General features: G+C 43.5%; 1 protein-coding gene across 2 annotated transcripts; it reads right to left on the bottom strand.

Annotated features, from left to right (window-relative positions):
* Nucleotides 1-2,582: 2,582 nt before the first annotated feature.
* Nucleotides 2,583-14,778, bottom strand: FIGLA (folliculogenesis specific bHLH transcription factor). Of its 2 annotated transcripts, XM_050754529.1 has the most exons (5): nt 14,545-14,778; nt 11,766-11,918; nt 9,837-10,061; nt 2,913-2,947; nt 2,583-2,655 (listed from the first exon to the last, which is right to left on the bottom strand). In XM_050754529.1, exons 1-5 carry the CDS (start codon nt 14,773-14,775, stop codon nt 2,640-2,642), a joined length of 660 nt encoding a protein of 219 aa, XP_050610486.1. In that variant the 5' UTR covers nt 14,776-14,778; the 3' UTR covers nt 2,583-2,639. The 2 variants fall into 2 exon arrangements, 1 of the variants encoding a protein (XP_050610486.1); XR_007718805.1 differs by lacking the exons at nt 9,837-10,061; nt 11,766-11,918; nt 14,545-14,778 and adding an exon at nt 9,533-9,644 and having other exon boundaries at nt 2,594-2,655.
* Nucleotides 14,779-15,597: the final 819 nt, after the last annotated feature.

Genomic DNA, 15,597 nt, shown 5'->3' with positions numbered 1-15,597 from the left:
ACAATCTGGCTGAATAGCATTCTAGCACTTTTGGGAAGGTAGAATTTGCAAGTGATAAAATTAAATATTTAGCAGAAGTGATTTCTAAACAAAGTATTAAAGGTGAGATTTGGGTCCTCCTTACTGCTTATAGTAAAATTCAGGAGACATGAGATGAACTGAAGAAATCAAAAGCAAAAAGGAATCAGAGGCTGGGTGTGGTGGATCATGCCTGCAATCCCAGCACTTTGAGAGGCTGAGGTGGGTGGATCACTTGAGGCCAGAAGTTCAAGACCAGCTGAGACCCTATCTGTACTAAAAATACAAAAATTAGCTGGGTGTGGTGATGCATGCCTGCAATCGCAGCTACTTGGGAGGCTGAGGCATGAGAATCACTTGAACCCAGGAGGTGGAGGTTGCAGAGAGCCAGGACTGTGCCACTGCACTCCAGCCTGGGTGATAGAGACTGTCTTAAAAATAAAAAATAAAAAATAAAATAAAATAAACAGAACTTGGGGACTTGGAAAATTTCTTAACCTATCCATATTGCAAAAATTGAGAAAGCTTACTCTAAGAGATCACTAAGGGTGTGGCTGAGCAACCATTTGATAAACAGATCATGAGTGTGACTCGTATACCTAATTAGCCATCTCAGCTGAAGCCAGGAATACCGACGGGATTATACCAGAAAGACACTGATACCTGGAAAGAAAGAGGACAGAGAAAGTGGGAAAGAATAAAGGTAAGCTGTCAGCCTTCTCAGATTCTATAGGACTAGACCATATCACTCTTTGGCTATAAACATGCACTATTTAAGCAAAAGAAAGAAATGACCCCAAAGGCAATTCAGAGATCAGGGCTGCCACTCAGTGCGTGTGTGTGTGTGTGTTTTGGTGAGGCCGGGGCGGGGGGACACGGGGAGGAGAAGAGCTGAGCTCCTCCTCAGTTTCTGAGGGCAGGTCACCCTGCCAAGCCACAAGGATGACACTACATCAAAGCAAAGAGGATTTATTCTTGAGGCTTAAGATATAATGGGATTTGCTTCAATAGGTTTTGGACTTGCTTGGGACCCATCAACCCTTTGTTTCCTATTTTTCCTTTTTGGAATAGGAATGTCAATCCTACACCTGTCTCACTACTGTGTTTGGGACACATATAACTTGTCCGGTTTCAGAGGTTTACAGCTAGAGAAAGATAGGAATCATAGCTCAAGTCTCACCCATACCTGATTTAGAAGATATTTAGATGAGACTTTCTACTTTAATGTGAGAATGAGTTTAGATTCTGGGGGCTGTTGGGGTGGAATGCATATATTTTGCATGTGATAAGAAAATGAATTTGGGGGAAGGGCTAGGGGCAGAATGTTATGAACAGCATATGTTCACCCAAAATTCATATATTGAGAGCCTAATCCCCAATAAGACTGTATTTGGAGACAGAGTCTCTAGGAGGTATTAAGATTACATGAAGTCATTAGGATGGAGCCCTAATCCAATAGGATTCGTGCCCTTATAAGAAGAAGGGAAACCAAAGCTAGCTATCTCTCTGTCATACGAAGACACAGTGGCAAGGCAGCCATCTGCAAGCCCAGAAGAGAGCCCTCATCAGAAACCGAACAATGCCATACCATAATCTTGAACTTTCCAGCCTCTAGAACTATGAGAAATAAATTTCTGTTGTTAAGCCTCCCAGTCTATGGTATTTGTTATGGCAACCTGAGCTAATGATACTTTCTGTACCTTGGTTTTCCCATCTGTGAAACGGGGATAATTATGCCTTTATCTTAGGCTTATTGTAAGAACAAGTTAACACATGGAAAGCATAGGGAACAGAATCCAGCATATAATAAGTACTATGTCTTTGTGAGCAACTGTTATAAAGATGAAGTCTTTGTGCTCAAGGTGCTTGGCTGTCTACCTTGCACAAAAGGTGTCATTTGGCCTTAGCTGGGTATTTAAAAACCCTTGAAAACTCTCACCCCCATTGGCCAATGTTTACAACTCTTCTAGCTTAAGTCTGCATTTCTATTAAAGTTAATTTCTATTGGAAGGGTAACAGTCACTTATTTCTCAAAGCAATGAAAAAAAGATGGACTGAAAGATATTAGATGTAGGTCCCCAGAGGATGATGATGAGTTGGAAGCAAAGGCTGAAGCCCCTGAAGCCTATTTCTTCGAAGCATGAAGTTAAGGAGAAAGTAGAGTGGAGTAAACTTGAGACAGGCAAGGCTATTTAAAACGGTAATTGTTAAACTCTGCATTATTGCAAAATTTCTTTTTTAAAAAAGAGACTCCTTCCAGGCACAGTGGCTCATGCCTGTAATCCCAGCACTTTGGGAGACTGAGGTGGGTGAATCACCTGAGGTCGGGAGTTCGAGACCAGCCTGACCAACATGGAGAAACCCTGTCTCTACTAAAAATACAAAAATTAGCTGCACGTGGTGGTGCATGCCTGTCCCAGCTACTCAGGAGGCTGAGGCAGGAGAATTGCTTGAACCTGGGAGGCGGAGGTTGCAGTGAGCCAAGATCGTGCTGTGCCACTCTAGCCTGGGTGATAAGAGTGAAACGCTAAAGAGAGGAAAAAAAAAAAAAAAAAAGACTCCAAAACTTTCAAGACTGCATTTATTTGTCTCTAGAAGGTAACACTGGGCCTTTTCATTTTTCATACTTGTGGAAGTCTGAAACACAGAAAAAATTCCATTATAAATAGTTAAAAATAAGAACAGTTTACAAAAGAAATACAATAATGAAATATGCAAAAAAAAAAATTTAATTAGTAATCAAAGATGTTTAAATTTAAAGATACCACTCTTTTACCCATTAAGAGTCCATCTTTTAATAGAGGTCACTGATAAGAATGTGATGGAATTAGCACTCTTATTATACCAGTGGTGTTATAAACTGGCACGATGCATCAAGTTATAGAGTGACCTACCTGTGATTCAGCAGTTCTACTTCTGGGAATCTATCCTGCAAAAACAATACAAAATACAGAAAGGGCTAAACACATCAGTTATTTGTCACGTTTATGAGAACAAAAAAACTGAGACCATAGTGGCCAACAGTAAGACAATTGTCCCACCTAATGGGTCACATAAACATGCCAGTGATAGAAAAATCAAGAACAGGCACACAATGTTACGTACCTGATAATTTTTTAATTTTAGTTGCAAAGGAAAAGAAATTGGAAGGATTTTAGTGTATTTCCATCAGTGGTTTTACTAGCGTGGCAAGATCATTTTGTCTCTGCTCAATTTTCTGAAACACTCAACTTGAAGAAAAAAGAAACCCATGACTGAAAAATAAAGCCACTCAAGTCATGGTCAGGCTGTTTGGATACTGAAACCCATTAAGTATATATCACTGTGGATGGTAAAGCACTGCAATCAAATGCTTTAACTTAGCCTTAAACATTTATCTATTTTCTAGTCCACCCTCCTTTATATTTCAAGGTTCAGCTTTGTTAGAACAAAAGTGATTAAAAAGGACTTAACACTGTTATACCCACATCCCCCCAACTCCAACACTTCATTGACTTGCCGATATTGGGCAAGTTACTTCTGTTCCTTAGTTTCCTCACATGTAAAATGGATATAATTGTTTGTATAGCACAGGGTGGTTGTGAAAATTAAATAAGTTAATATGTATATGCTGCCAGGAACAGTCTCTGACACAAAATATGTACGACTAGCTTTTTTTTCTAATCTTGATCGAGTCTTTCCACTATACATGTGATCAACCTTTCTTTTGTTTTATAGTTCAGACTTAGCTTTAGAAGCTTTATTTTTAAAATAAATTTTAATTTTTTACATATTTAGAATTTTTTATACTTAAGAGACAAATTCATATATATTTACCTGAAGGATTAAAGGATGACTGTATACTGCCTATAGTCTAGTGCATTTTAGAACATTTGTTTTCGTTTGTTTTTGAGAGTTAGCTGGAAAATTTCAGAAATGTAATATTTAAGTATGAGAATAGAAAACTTGCCAAAGTTTATAAATGTTGTCTTTATTGTCACAGCTCATTAAAAATTGGCTGTTGGTCTCATCTAAGCCAAAGAGTTTAAGGTCCAAGAAGAGGGTAGTCTGAAGAACAGAAACCCAGTTTGTAGCTTAATGTCTTGATGAAGGCAGGCACACTCCAATTGTTGGCGGTGTGGCTGCAGAATTTGACATATTATCCAACGTACATTCCTCCACCCACTGAGCCAGGCTTGGTGAGGGAGATGGGGGTAAATAGAAATCCTTGCTCACTCAGCTTTAGAGCTCAGTCCCTGTTCCTATAATAATTTGAAAAGCAAGGCTCACCTTTCCAAAGTCCCAGAGAACTACAAGCATAGGCACCATCACAGCATCAGAACCTAAATCCCCAAAGTACAGAGAGCACAGTAAAATCCCAGGGCTATAAATGCAGTCACTGGAGCAGCCTTCCTGAGCCACTGTGCCCTTAGACCAGGGCAGCAAAACCCAACACCTTACCAGGTGAAATATGCTACTGTGGTGCAGTAAGGAGTGGGGAGGACTAGGACAAACCAGAAAGCACCCACCCCATTAAAAAGGAAACAACTTTGGAAAATACTGGGCTGACTAATCTCATCAGAATATGCCCCATAGGCTATCAGTGAACCCCGGGGCAGATGACTGTTCTTCTCAAGCAAAGGGAGACCCATCACTTACTGTGGTAGAATTTTTACCATCGCATAGAGCCACTACCTGGGGGGATGTGAGATGGACGACAGAAGAAGGAGGCTCAGGGCTTTCCCAAGGTGCTAATGAATTCATCCCAACTAGCCAAACCATCTCATTTCAGAGCTTAAAATGCTATAGGAAGAAATGTCCCCAGTGACTAATTTCACAGATTACCACAACTTGGAATAGGGGTGGTAGGAGTCTACCATCCACATAGGCTTCTTTCTCCCAGAAACTCTCTCCAGGAGCTTTCCCATGACATGCCAGAGTTTGGAAGTATACACTGGCAGCATACCCAAGCCTCTGGAACAGACACTATGTCTCTCCATATGTCCTTTTCCAAAGGCCCTCAAGCCCCAGCGCTCTTGGCATCTCACTCCAAAATTGAGGGTGGTCTTTGTCTAGAGACATGGTCTCTACAGGGTCACTGGCAACTCTGAACGAAATTTAGAGCCATGCATAATCCGAAATGCCAGAGCACAACCACAGGTGGCAAATAGAAGCAATATACAATGGCAAGACAGCAAACACCCTGCCATCTAGCAACGCCAACCCCAATACGGCAAAAACCTACACTTCGAAGCTCTAATTTTCAACAGGCCTCTCCTGGACCTTGAAATTAATTTTTCTTCCTACCAACACCATATGCTGTGGCTTCACATGGCTCATGGCCCTCTCTGTCTGCATGAATACTTGCCAATTCATTCCCCTAGTGAACCTGCTCTGGCCCCAGAAGTTAATCTCCATCCCTGTCATCAGCAGATTCTCATGTACTTCATTCAGGAGTTTGCCTCCCAGGAATGTTGTTGATCTTGTACAGCCTGCTCTGACCCCATCTCCAAATCCCCCAAAATGCCCGTCCCTGCCACCACCAGGATTTCACTCCCTGGGTCCTCATCAAGGGCAGGGAAAAGAGTACCATTCCTGCAAACTGAAGCTGGAGAGGGCCTGCCTCCCACATCTTAAGCTCCTCTGGATATGAGCATTTCTGTCCAATGAGCCACGTTAACTGTCACTAGTTCTCTAGTCTGGTCAGGATCCTGAAACCTTATGGAATCACCCCTTCAGGAAAGCTGGGCTAAACTTTATGAGGATCCTTTTGTCAAATAAAGGTCAGCCTGAGCATCAATTCCTTGGACACTTTTTATCTTCAGCCCATCCTGGTTCCTGATTGTAAAATGCAAGCTTTTTATAAAGTTAATAAAGGTGATATTAAATAATTGCTCAACTCACATAGAATATCTCAGAGATAAATGTTAACAAAGAGAAAACTAGACAGAAAGACGGCTGCACAATAGGTACTTCAAAGAAAATGCGAGTTCTTCTCCCTCCTGAACAATTCAGTACTAATGTCATTAGTTGGGTCACAGTTAGGTAGTGAGAAGCCACAGTGACCCAAAGTGAGGTGGTATCAGAGCCCAAGCAGGGTGAGATGGCACCCACATATAGAGGCAGCCCATCTGAGTGGGAAAAGACCATCTCTAAAAGTCACATAATGTATGGTCCCATTTTTATAGCCTTCTCAAGATTAATTATAGAAGTGGAGAACAGATTAGTGACGTCCAGGAGTTTGGAAGAATAGAAGGTTGGGAGCAGAGTGTGGGTGTGACCATAAAGGGGCAGCATGAAGGAGATCTTTGTGGTGATGGAACAGTTCTGCATCTGGATTGCAATGGTGATTCCATGAATCCACACATGTGATAAAACAACATACAACTATGCATACATGGTACCAATGTCAATTTCCTGGTTTTGATATTATTATACTATAGTTACAGAAGATGCAACCATTGGGGAAAACTGGGCTACGGATGCACAGCACTTCTCTGTACTATTTTTGCAACTTCCTGTGAATCTATAATTATTTCTAAATTACAAATTTGATAAATGTAGAATGTTTGATGAGTAATGAGATATTTACGTAGTTTCAAAGCACCTCCTCACAAAATACACATTAATTACAAAAGAAAAAGATTAACTTTAAAGTGAAAGGCTTGGCAGTCACCACCTTAAGCAAGTGATCAAAGTGAATATCATTAGAAATAGAATAAATCAAAATCTGCCCCATGTAACAGGATGCAATGAGTAGAAAACAGCATCATTTTTGTTATTCCTGCTGACGATGCATATCTGAATCTAATCGAAAGGAAACAGACAAATGCTGATCAAGACACACTCTATAATAAACAACTGGCCTGTAAGCTCCAAACGTGACATGGTTATAAGTCACAGAAGCACCAAGAAACTCTCCTTCCAGACTGAAGGAGCCATGGCAACTAAATGTAATTCATGATTCTCAGCTGGGTCTTTTTGCTAGAAGAGACATTTTTGAGACTACTGGTGAAACTTGAATAGGACCTGAGGATTGTATGGCAGTAACACGACATTAATCCCCAGACTTAGTGGTTGCATTGTGGCTATGCAGGGGAATGTCCTGTTTGTAAGAAATGTACACTGAAGCCTTAGGGGTGATGGGACATCAGGTTGACCCTCAAACATATCAGGAAAAAAGTTCTTTGTACTGCACCTGCAAACTTTCTATAAGTTGACTATTGTTTCAGACTAATTTTTTTTAATTTTAAAAATGAATGGCCGGGCACGGTGGCTCACGCCTATAATCCCAGCACGTTGGGAGACTGAGGTGGGCAGATCATGAGGTCAGAAGTTCGAGTCCAGCCTGGCCAACATGGTGAAACCCCATCTCTACTAAAAATACAAAAATTAGCGGGGCGTGGTGGTGTGAGCCAGCTACTCAGGAGGCTGAGGCAGGAGAGTTGCTTGAACCCGGGAGGCAGAGGTTGCAGTGAGACAAGATCGTGCCACTGCACTCCAGCCTGGCAACAGAGCGAGACTCTGTCTCAGAAAAACAAACAAACAAACAAACAAAAAACCAAACAAACAAACAAAAAAGAATGATTTGAATGTAAAAGGATGAAAAATTCTTGACAAAACTGATGAAATTCTGGAATGCTTCTGCAAAAAAAAAGGCACTCTTTACGATCAGGCCTCAGAAGTCATACTTGACAGTAGTGACATGCACTGTCTATAAAAATCTCAAACGTCGAGTCTTCCTTGGTTCATTCTACAAATTAGCACTCTTCCAATTAACAACAAACTTGGTTGGCTAAAAAGACGAAAAATTAAGTGTTTTATTCCCTTTTTTGAAGAAAATTCCAGTCAGAACATTTCTGGCTTTTACTAGGAAACGTTAGTCCCCACTCTAAATTAGTGTACTGTACACGGCCTATGCCCAGGATCAATTATCCTCGGAAAACCAGGACCTCCCATCATACGTACTTGCTACTAGTACTGCCAAGCACAGGCCTGCTCTGCTACCGCAGAGGCTCCTGCCCAAGCCCGGGTCCAACAGGACTGGCAGGAAGGTGTAGCCAGGTGGCTCACCATGAGAGTGACATGATGATACCTACCTGAGGAGGATCCATGAGGATTAAGCGCAAGTCAGATTTTCACCTGGATACTAGCATTTGCAGAAGCATTACTCTTCTTAGATAGTCAGGTTCGAGGTCTAGATCAGGTCATTTCTTCACTTTTTTTTTTTTTTTTCTTTTTTTGAGATGGTGTCTCACTCTGTCACCTAGGCTGGAATGCAGTGGCATGATCTCAGCTCACTGCAACCTCCCCTCCCGGGTTCAAGCGATTCTCCTGCCTCAGCCTCCTGAGTCACTGGGACTACAGGTGCCCACCACCATGCCCGATTTTTAGTAGCAGTGGGGTTTCACCATGTTGGCCAGGCTGGTCTGGAACTCCTGACCTCAGGTGATCTGCCCACCTCGGCCTCCCAAAGTGCTGGGATGACAATTGTGAGCCACCGCACCTGGCCCCACTCTTTTGTTGTTCTTGGTCTTAGTCATTCCATGTCAGCTTACATAGCAGCAACAGAAATTCTGTCTCCTATGAGTTGACTGGCCTGGGAAATCTTATATCTCAAGTGGTCAGAATATGAAAATCTAGACGGAGCATATGCACAAATGAATCCTTAGAACACATTAATCAAATCAGAAATGGAAGCCAAGGCCGCCCACCACCGCTTTCCCCACCCTCCCGCCCCCACCAGCCAGCAAGAAGCCTGTAGGACCTCAAATCAGAGCACAACATTGGTGAGAGCCAAGTGAGAAAACTCGAAACACTGGCTACAAAGCTGGAATACCTGTGGCCCATTATTGCTCACTAATCAATGTTGATTGTTCATGAGTCAAGAAAATTTGGTATCTGTCCAAGTGACATGACAGGTATTATGCCAGATACTTTGCTGACATGATATCATTTGAAGTTAGTTATCTTATATACAAGGTAGGTACAATTATTATACCTATTGCTCAGATGGGGAAAACTGAGGATTAGAGGCATTCAGTAGCTCATGCAAGATTACACAGCTAGCAAGTGGTAAAACCAGGGCTTAAACCTCAGCAGTCTGTTCTCAGAGTATACTCTCAACTGCTCCCCTAAACTGCCTCCCTCCAACCACCATTTGTGACTCCACAGCCCTCGCTGTCCCTTATATCATACCATGTAACATGTTTGTTACGGCATGCTTACTGCACATTCCTATACACCTTTCTTATTTCAATAGTAATTGTGTTGCTGGGTAGGATAGAGCAGGGGGCCTCATTTATGTATACCAGTTCATGGCAAGGGCAAAAAGTCCACTTCTGGACTTGGAGAAGCATGCTGCCACTTTCAGCTGTCTCTTTAGTTGACAAAGTAGTAAGAGACAATGAACTGCTTTATTTCATTTAAAATGTTGTCTTACAACCAGCACCACCCTCCCGGCTCCAACCCCCACCAAGACACACACACAAAAGTATCACCAAGCATGCATCTTTATGTATGGCAAGCTACTTACTTCTTTTTCTGGAGACCACGGAGTCCAGAAAACCTTTCGATGGATTAAATAGGATCATTTAAAAGATAAACTTAGGTCTGTATTGGGTGGTTCTGGAGGAGTTTCCCCTTCCCTGGAGCTGCTTACCAGTTAATTTAGAAACAAAATATTCTCCCAAACTAGTAAACCCCACTGCCCCACCCAAGGGCTTTCATAAAATTATCTTGTTTTAATGACACTTTAGCATGGAAAAATTACTCATATCTCAAAGTATACATGTTACGGTTTTGATATCTGTACAGCTATTTAAGAAGGAATATTTTACCAGACTTCTGGTTGGGGAGATAACTTCAGTCGTAGACATCACACCCTGGCGACAAGTATGCACCGGCTCACCACTGCCACCATCTGCCCAAGGCCCTTCCTCTTCATTCTTCAAGCCGAAAGCACAGCTGATACGTTGGGTGACGTTTCTTGATAGCTCTCTAGCCGAGGATATATGTGGTTCAGAAGTGTTGTTACTGTAGCTCTGCTCATCTGGGTCTTGTTTCTGGAAACCATACTTAGTTGTCAAACAGTATAATATGACAGAAAGATTCTGATGACTTAAACCAATACATTTCAAAGTTTTAATGGATGAGGTTTCATTTAAGTGATAAGGGCAATGCTTAAGTTATCATGGAGAGAAAAGCATTGTTCAATTGACCGTATTTTGTTCTCCTATAATCTTAAAATGTTATGCAATAGGTAACTGCATTAAACATATTATGGCATGGAACAGATTGTATGTTTTACAACGAACAAAGCACTTCTGTTACACAATTAACACGCAAGAAAAAACTAAGGTAGCCACCTGCACATGCCCAAACACTGTGACCATACCACAATCCAACCAGTTTGGCCAGCAGGACAATCCACTCCTGCCATTGCAGAATGTAGCTTCCTAGCAGTCACCTGGCTAGGACTAATGGAGAAGAAAAAAATATTCAAAGGTACTATGATATACCTGGAGATTTCTGCCCCAAATTTCTAGGATAATTGTTTCTTTTCCCTCTAGTGTCTCCCTTCTGTTCCTAAACATGATCAAATTTCTACTTAGGAAAGACCTTCACTTGATCTAACAACTTTTCTGCGGTTGTTTTTTTTTTTTGGCGGGGGGCAGGGGGTAGGGGAGTGGGGGGGCAGGGGTGGTTCTTCTTCCCACTTGGAACTGCTAGGTTAAATGGACTTGAAGTTTGCCACTTTCCTCTGAATCTGCTTGGATTCCAGATATTTACCAATCATGCACCCTCAGTCTCCTCCAAGTTGATGCCCAGCCCAATTCTCTTTCACCTTTCAAGTGCTAGACATGGTGCCTTCTCCAGTCCTGGCCTTCTTCAGCCTCTCTGTAACCTCTCATACTCCTCACCTTTAGTTTCCTAAGGTTCTCTCCTCCTCAATTTTATGACCCCATCTTGTTCCTCTACCTTCTTGCCACATTCTAATGATGATTCCTTCCTCCTACCAACAGAGTTGCTTAGGGCTCATTTCTAAGGTCTTTTCTCTCTTCCTATTTTGTCTCCCCAGATGACTGATTCATTTTCAGCCCATCAATGTTTGCCTCTCCCTGGAACAAGTCCATAAAACCAGCCCACACTTTACTCTGCCTAATGGACACTTCTGAGCTATCCCACTCTGAAAATGGTGGTGACACTATGATACTTCAGTTTACAGGGCCATTTGTGTCATTCCTGCTGAATGGTTGCAAGATCCCATGAGACTGGTATCACCAGACCATTGCTGAGCTCTTCAGCTGGCCTCAGGGAGGGTCTCTTCTAAGAGAGGTCCCTTGGGGAAAGAAATGCCTCTACCTTCCTGTGTCCTGTCTGATGTGCATTCTACTGTAGGGAAACCACCACAGTGCTTTTAGGAAAGCCCCCTCCTATGTCCAGCTGTAGAAATCCTATCAAAGATTCAACAGTCAGGAACTAGGTGCCCCGGACAGTGACCATAGGCAAGTATAGATGGTCAGAGACTCAACTCCAAAGCTCATGTAGATCTGAGTTCAAATCCCAGTCCTGACTTTTCATAGCTGTGTGGCCCTTAACTATATTTTGTTTTCCTTCTCTGTAAAATGAGGGTCATAAAAATAGCTCAGAGGATTGTTATAAACATTAACTGGAAAGTATACATATATCACTTGGCACAGAGTCTCGTACACAGACAAGGCCTAATAAATGGTGGCTATCATTATTCTAAAATCTTACACCTTTACCTTTGAGTCTTTGGCTCCTCCCAAAAGATCACTGAGAACCTGGATATATTCAGTTGCACCTTTGAGGATATCAACTTTGCTGGGCTTCCTGCTTTGGGGAAGAAACGGCACAAGTGCCTTCAATTTGGCAAAACCACGGTTGAGATTTTTTATCTAGAAAACAAAAAGGCACAGTGACACACAGAGAAGCCAATTTGTACAGACATCTCCCCAAGCTACAGAAGGGGTTTTTTTCCACAGCCTCCTTGTCTGAGGGGCAAATATAAACAGGCATATGCCCCAAAGAGTCACCGTTCCACCAGCAGTGCAGTTCATAGTAAAAGAAGAGGGAATGGCATAAACTTGGTACTGTGGGCAGAAGGGCTGCAAGGTGTATTCATGTTCATGCTGACCTCACTCCTCTTCCTTTGAGAGCGTACCCGCTGTATCATAATGCAGAGGCAGTAGAGGAGTGGCCAAAATCTGAGTCAACTATACCCAGGTTTAAAATCCAGGTCTATCACTTACAAGAGTGCGTGGAATACTTCACATCACTAAGCCTCAGTTTGTTCATCTGCAAAATGGAAAATATCTTAAAGCTTTCTGGGGTGGGGTGTGATTAAGTGATATAATGTACACATAAGATACCTCACCCAAATCTGGCACATAGGAAGTCCTCAAGAAGTGGTATTGCTGCTGATGAATCAAATGTACAACTACTTGTCAAATCAAGCACTGAGCTATCAGCTCTTCAACCTCTTTCCCCACCGAGTTAATGATATAGAGGCAAGGGTGAGAATCCAGAGAGTTGGTGAGACTTGAAAGGCTCCTCATATTTTATTTTTCTCTATTCTCCAGCGTCTAATCCCTGTCTCTGAAGGCCTATAATTCTGATGGTCACCCTCCTGGGAGACACAGGCCTTGGGAGAACTGGCTCCCACTATACCACAAAGTCAATATATTTTGAGTATATCCTACCTGGAGCAAACCAGGCAAGGGACATAGTTGGCCAATTCACAGGAGAATACAACAACCAGTCAGTGTATGAAAAGAATTTAATAATCAAAAAACTACAAACTAAAACAGAAATTAGATGCCATTTTTCATGTATCAAGGTGGTAACATTTTTGTTTTATCATACCCTGGATCAGGGATAGCATGAAAAAGAGAACAGTCCTAGACCTGTAAGAAGGGATAGAAATTAGTAAACCTATCTAGAAAGCAATTGGGCAACTTCGATTGTATATGCCTTAAGTCTCAGTAATTTCACTTGCAGCATTTTATTCTAAGGAAATTATCAGACACGCACATAGAGTTACATCGATAGGTATCAGTAAAAAGCTACAAAGAGCAAACATGCCTAATAAGAGAATGAATACATTATGGTCCATTTTTGGACAGACTATGCAGTCAAAAACTATTCTTTGAAAGAATACTTAAGAATATAAGAAAATGCTTTTGATAATGTTAAGTGAAAAAATTACACAAATATGTACCGAATGACAATTCTGTAAAATTATATATATATATATATATATATATATATGAATACACAAAACTAGAAAAAGACTGGGTGGATATACACAAAAATGTTCACAGTAGTTATATCTGTGTTGTGAGTGTCGCTTAACCTCTTCAGTCATTTCTGTCTTTTCCAAGTGTGTTAATCTTACCATTATAAAGAATAATACAGCTCGTTAGTGTTTTAGTGGATAAAACCAGGACTGATTCTCTGGAGAAGACAATTCCTTCCTAGTGGGAAGGACCACTTAAATTATTAGGTCATAATCTCTTTGTAGGGCCACCAAATCAGATCACAGGGTTCTGGCCATCAAGAGTCTAGTACCGGTAAAAGCAGGAGACTTAGAGAAGTCTCCTACTCTCCTGTCGTCCTTTCTCCGCTTGCCCTCTCCCTGCAAAGTTCCTACTTGATTCTCTGGGACATTTCTAAAAGGCCTGGGGTGCTTAGGGACAGCCCCCGGCGGAATTTCTCTCCGCAGTTCCAGGCCTGAACGTGCGCTCTGCTCCCTCTTCCACCCCTCACCCTTCCCTCTCCCAGATTCGCCTCTGCTGCAGCCAAACCCGTAGAATGCAAACGCTAGGAAGGAGACCATGTCTCCCACGTTTGGGGCTGAGTTTCGTTAGAGATAGTAAAATCTACCAGCAGGTGCCGCTCCAACCACGGCCCCCACGACCCTTCCCGTTTGCGAGATTGCTGCGGCTCGACTGGGAAAGTCACTTTATCTTGACAGAGTTGAGTGGGAGTCTTGGGTGCACACTGGGTCGTCGTGTTTCGTTACTTTAAAAAAGAAAAGTCACTTCCGTCAGGCCCCCCTTTCTCCTCACCCTCGTGTGTGCTTCGAGGCCAAGATGCAGAAAGCAAGAAAAAGGAGCGAAGGGGATCCCTGTGCGCCCCAAGCACCCACCAGAGCCTATGGTGTGAGATGAAAGTTCACCCCCTGAGCGCGAAGCTTTCAAAACACCTGCCCAGGGAGACATTTTTGAAGTTGTCAGGGCCCCTCCTCTGTCCCCTCCCGGACCCGGGTCCTGCACAAATCCTGGAGGGTTAGCGGGCGAGGCGACCAACGCAGCGGCCGCCAACGAGCAGCTGCACGGAGGTGCAGAGGAAGGAGGCCACTGCCGTTCTCCCGACAAGCTGGGGGCGCTGGAGGCCTCGGGAGCTCGAAGTCGCCTCGAGCGGGGGTGGGCGGTGAGTGGGCCCCCGGGTGTTGACCAAGTGTTTGGTGGTGAAGCAGGGAGTGGGAGGGGGGAGCGAGCGTCGACCCTGGGGACCCCTCACCCGCTCACGCTCCTTGGCGTTGGCCACACGCCGCCGCTCCAGCACCAACTGGAGGTTTTCGGTAGACGAGTAGCCGCCTGAGGGCAGCCGCTTGAGCCGGCAGACAGCGGCCAGCTGGGGCAGCGGCCCAAACTGCTCCCGCAACACGTCTTCTAGCACCTCGGCTTGCGGGGCGCACAGGAGCGCGGGTGGCGCGGCGCGGGGATCTAGAGCGCCGGGCGCTGGGTCCATGGCGAGGTGGAGGCCGCTGAGGCCGGGCTTTCACCGGCGCACCTGGGGCCGCACGAGGCGCGGGCGGGGGCGGGGCGGGGGCGGGGCTGGACCACCTGCACTCATTCCTCCAGCGTTTTCCAATCCCGGCCTGCTCTCTGGAGGCTGCGTCCAGGCATCGCGTTGAACCAGCCGCACAGGTGCGAATCGGCAGGGCTGGAGCCCAGTACCGGCTGCACACTGGAACTGCCGGCAGCGTGGTGGTGGTGTTTTTCTCAATCCACTTGCCACAGTTCCAGTCCCCCAAATTCCCGTTTAATCAGTCTGGGTTGGGGCCTGAGCTTCTGGATATGTGTATACGGAAAAATGGGATGGATAGTCACAAAACTTAATTCGTTTTGAAATAAAAGTTGCAGAGAAAATGGCAAGAAGAGTTTCTAAGAGCTCCTGTATCCCCTTCGCCACGCTCTCTACTTACTAAGTTTTCACGTTTCCTCCATTGTCCTCTTTCTCTCTGTGAATATTCTCATTTTCATTATTCTTTTTCCATTCTATTTGAACTATTTTCTTTTTTCGCGGGTGGGGGGATACATCGTTTTACTCATTTTCTCCCTTTTCCACACAGACCTTTATTGTCAACACAGCCAAACACAGTTGTTACTTCAGAAGATGTGCTGGAAAATAGCGATCCCGAACTTGTTAAATAGTAGAGTACAATTTAGTATTTTAGAAATAATTAGCTACATCTTCTGTTTTGACTAGATTACTCATGAGAGTTTGTTTCTCTGGAGGTTATCAATATAACTGGAACATTCTGATCTTGCAACTGGAAATCAGACATGT

The sequence above is a fragment of the Macaca thibetana genome, chromosome 13, assembly GCF_024542745.1.
Source record: "Macaca thibetana thibetana isolate TM-01 chromosome 13, ASM2454274v1, whole genome shotgun sequence".
Classification (NCBI taxonomy): Eukaryota; Metazoa; Chordata; class Mammalia; order Primates; family Cercopithecidae; genus Macaca; species Macaca thibetana.
The sequence above is the reverse complement of the archived record's forward strand: the minus strand, read 5'-3'. Positions and strand labels throughout refer to the sequence as shown.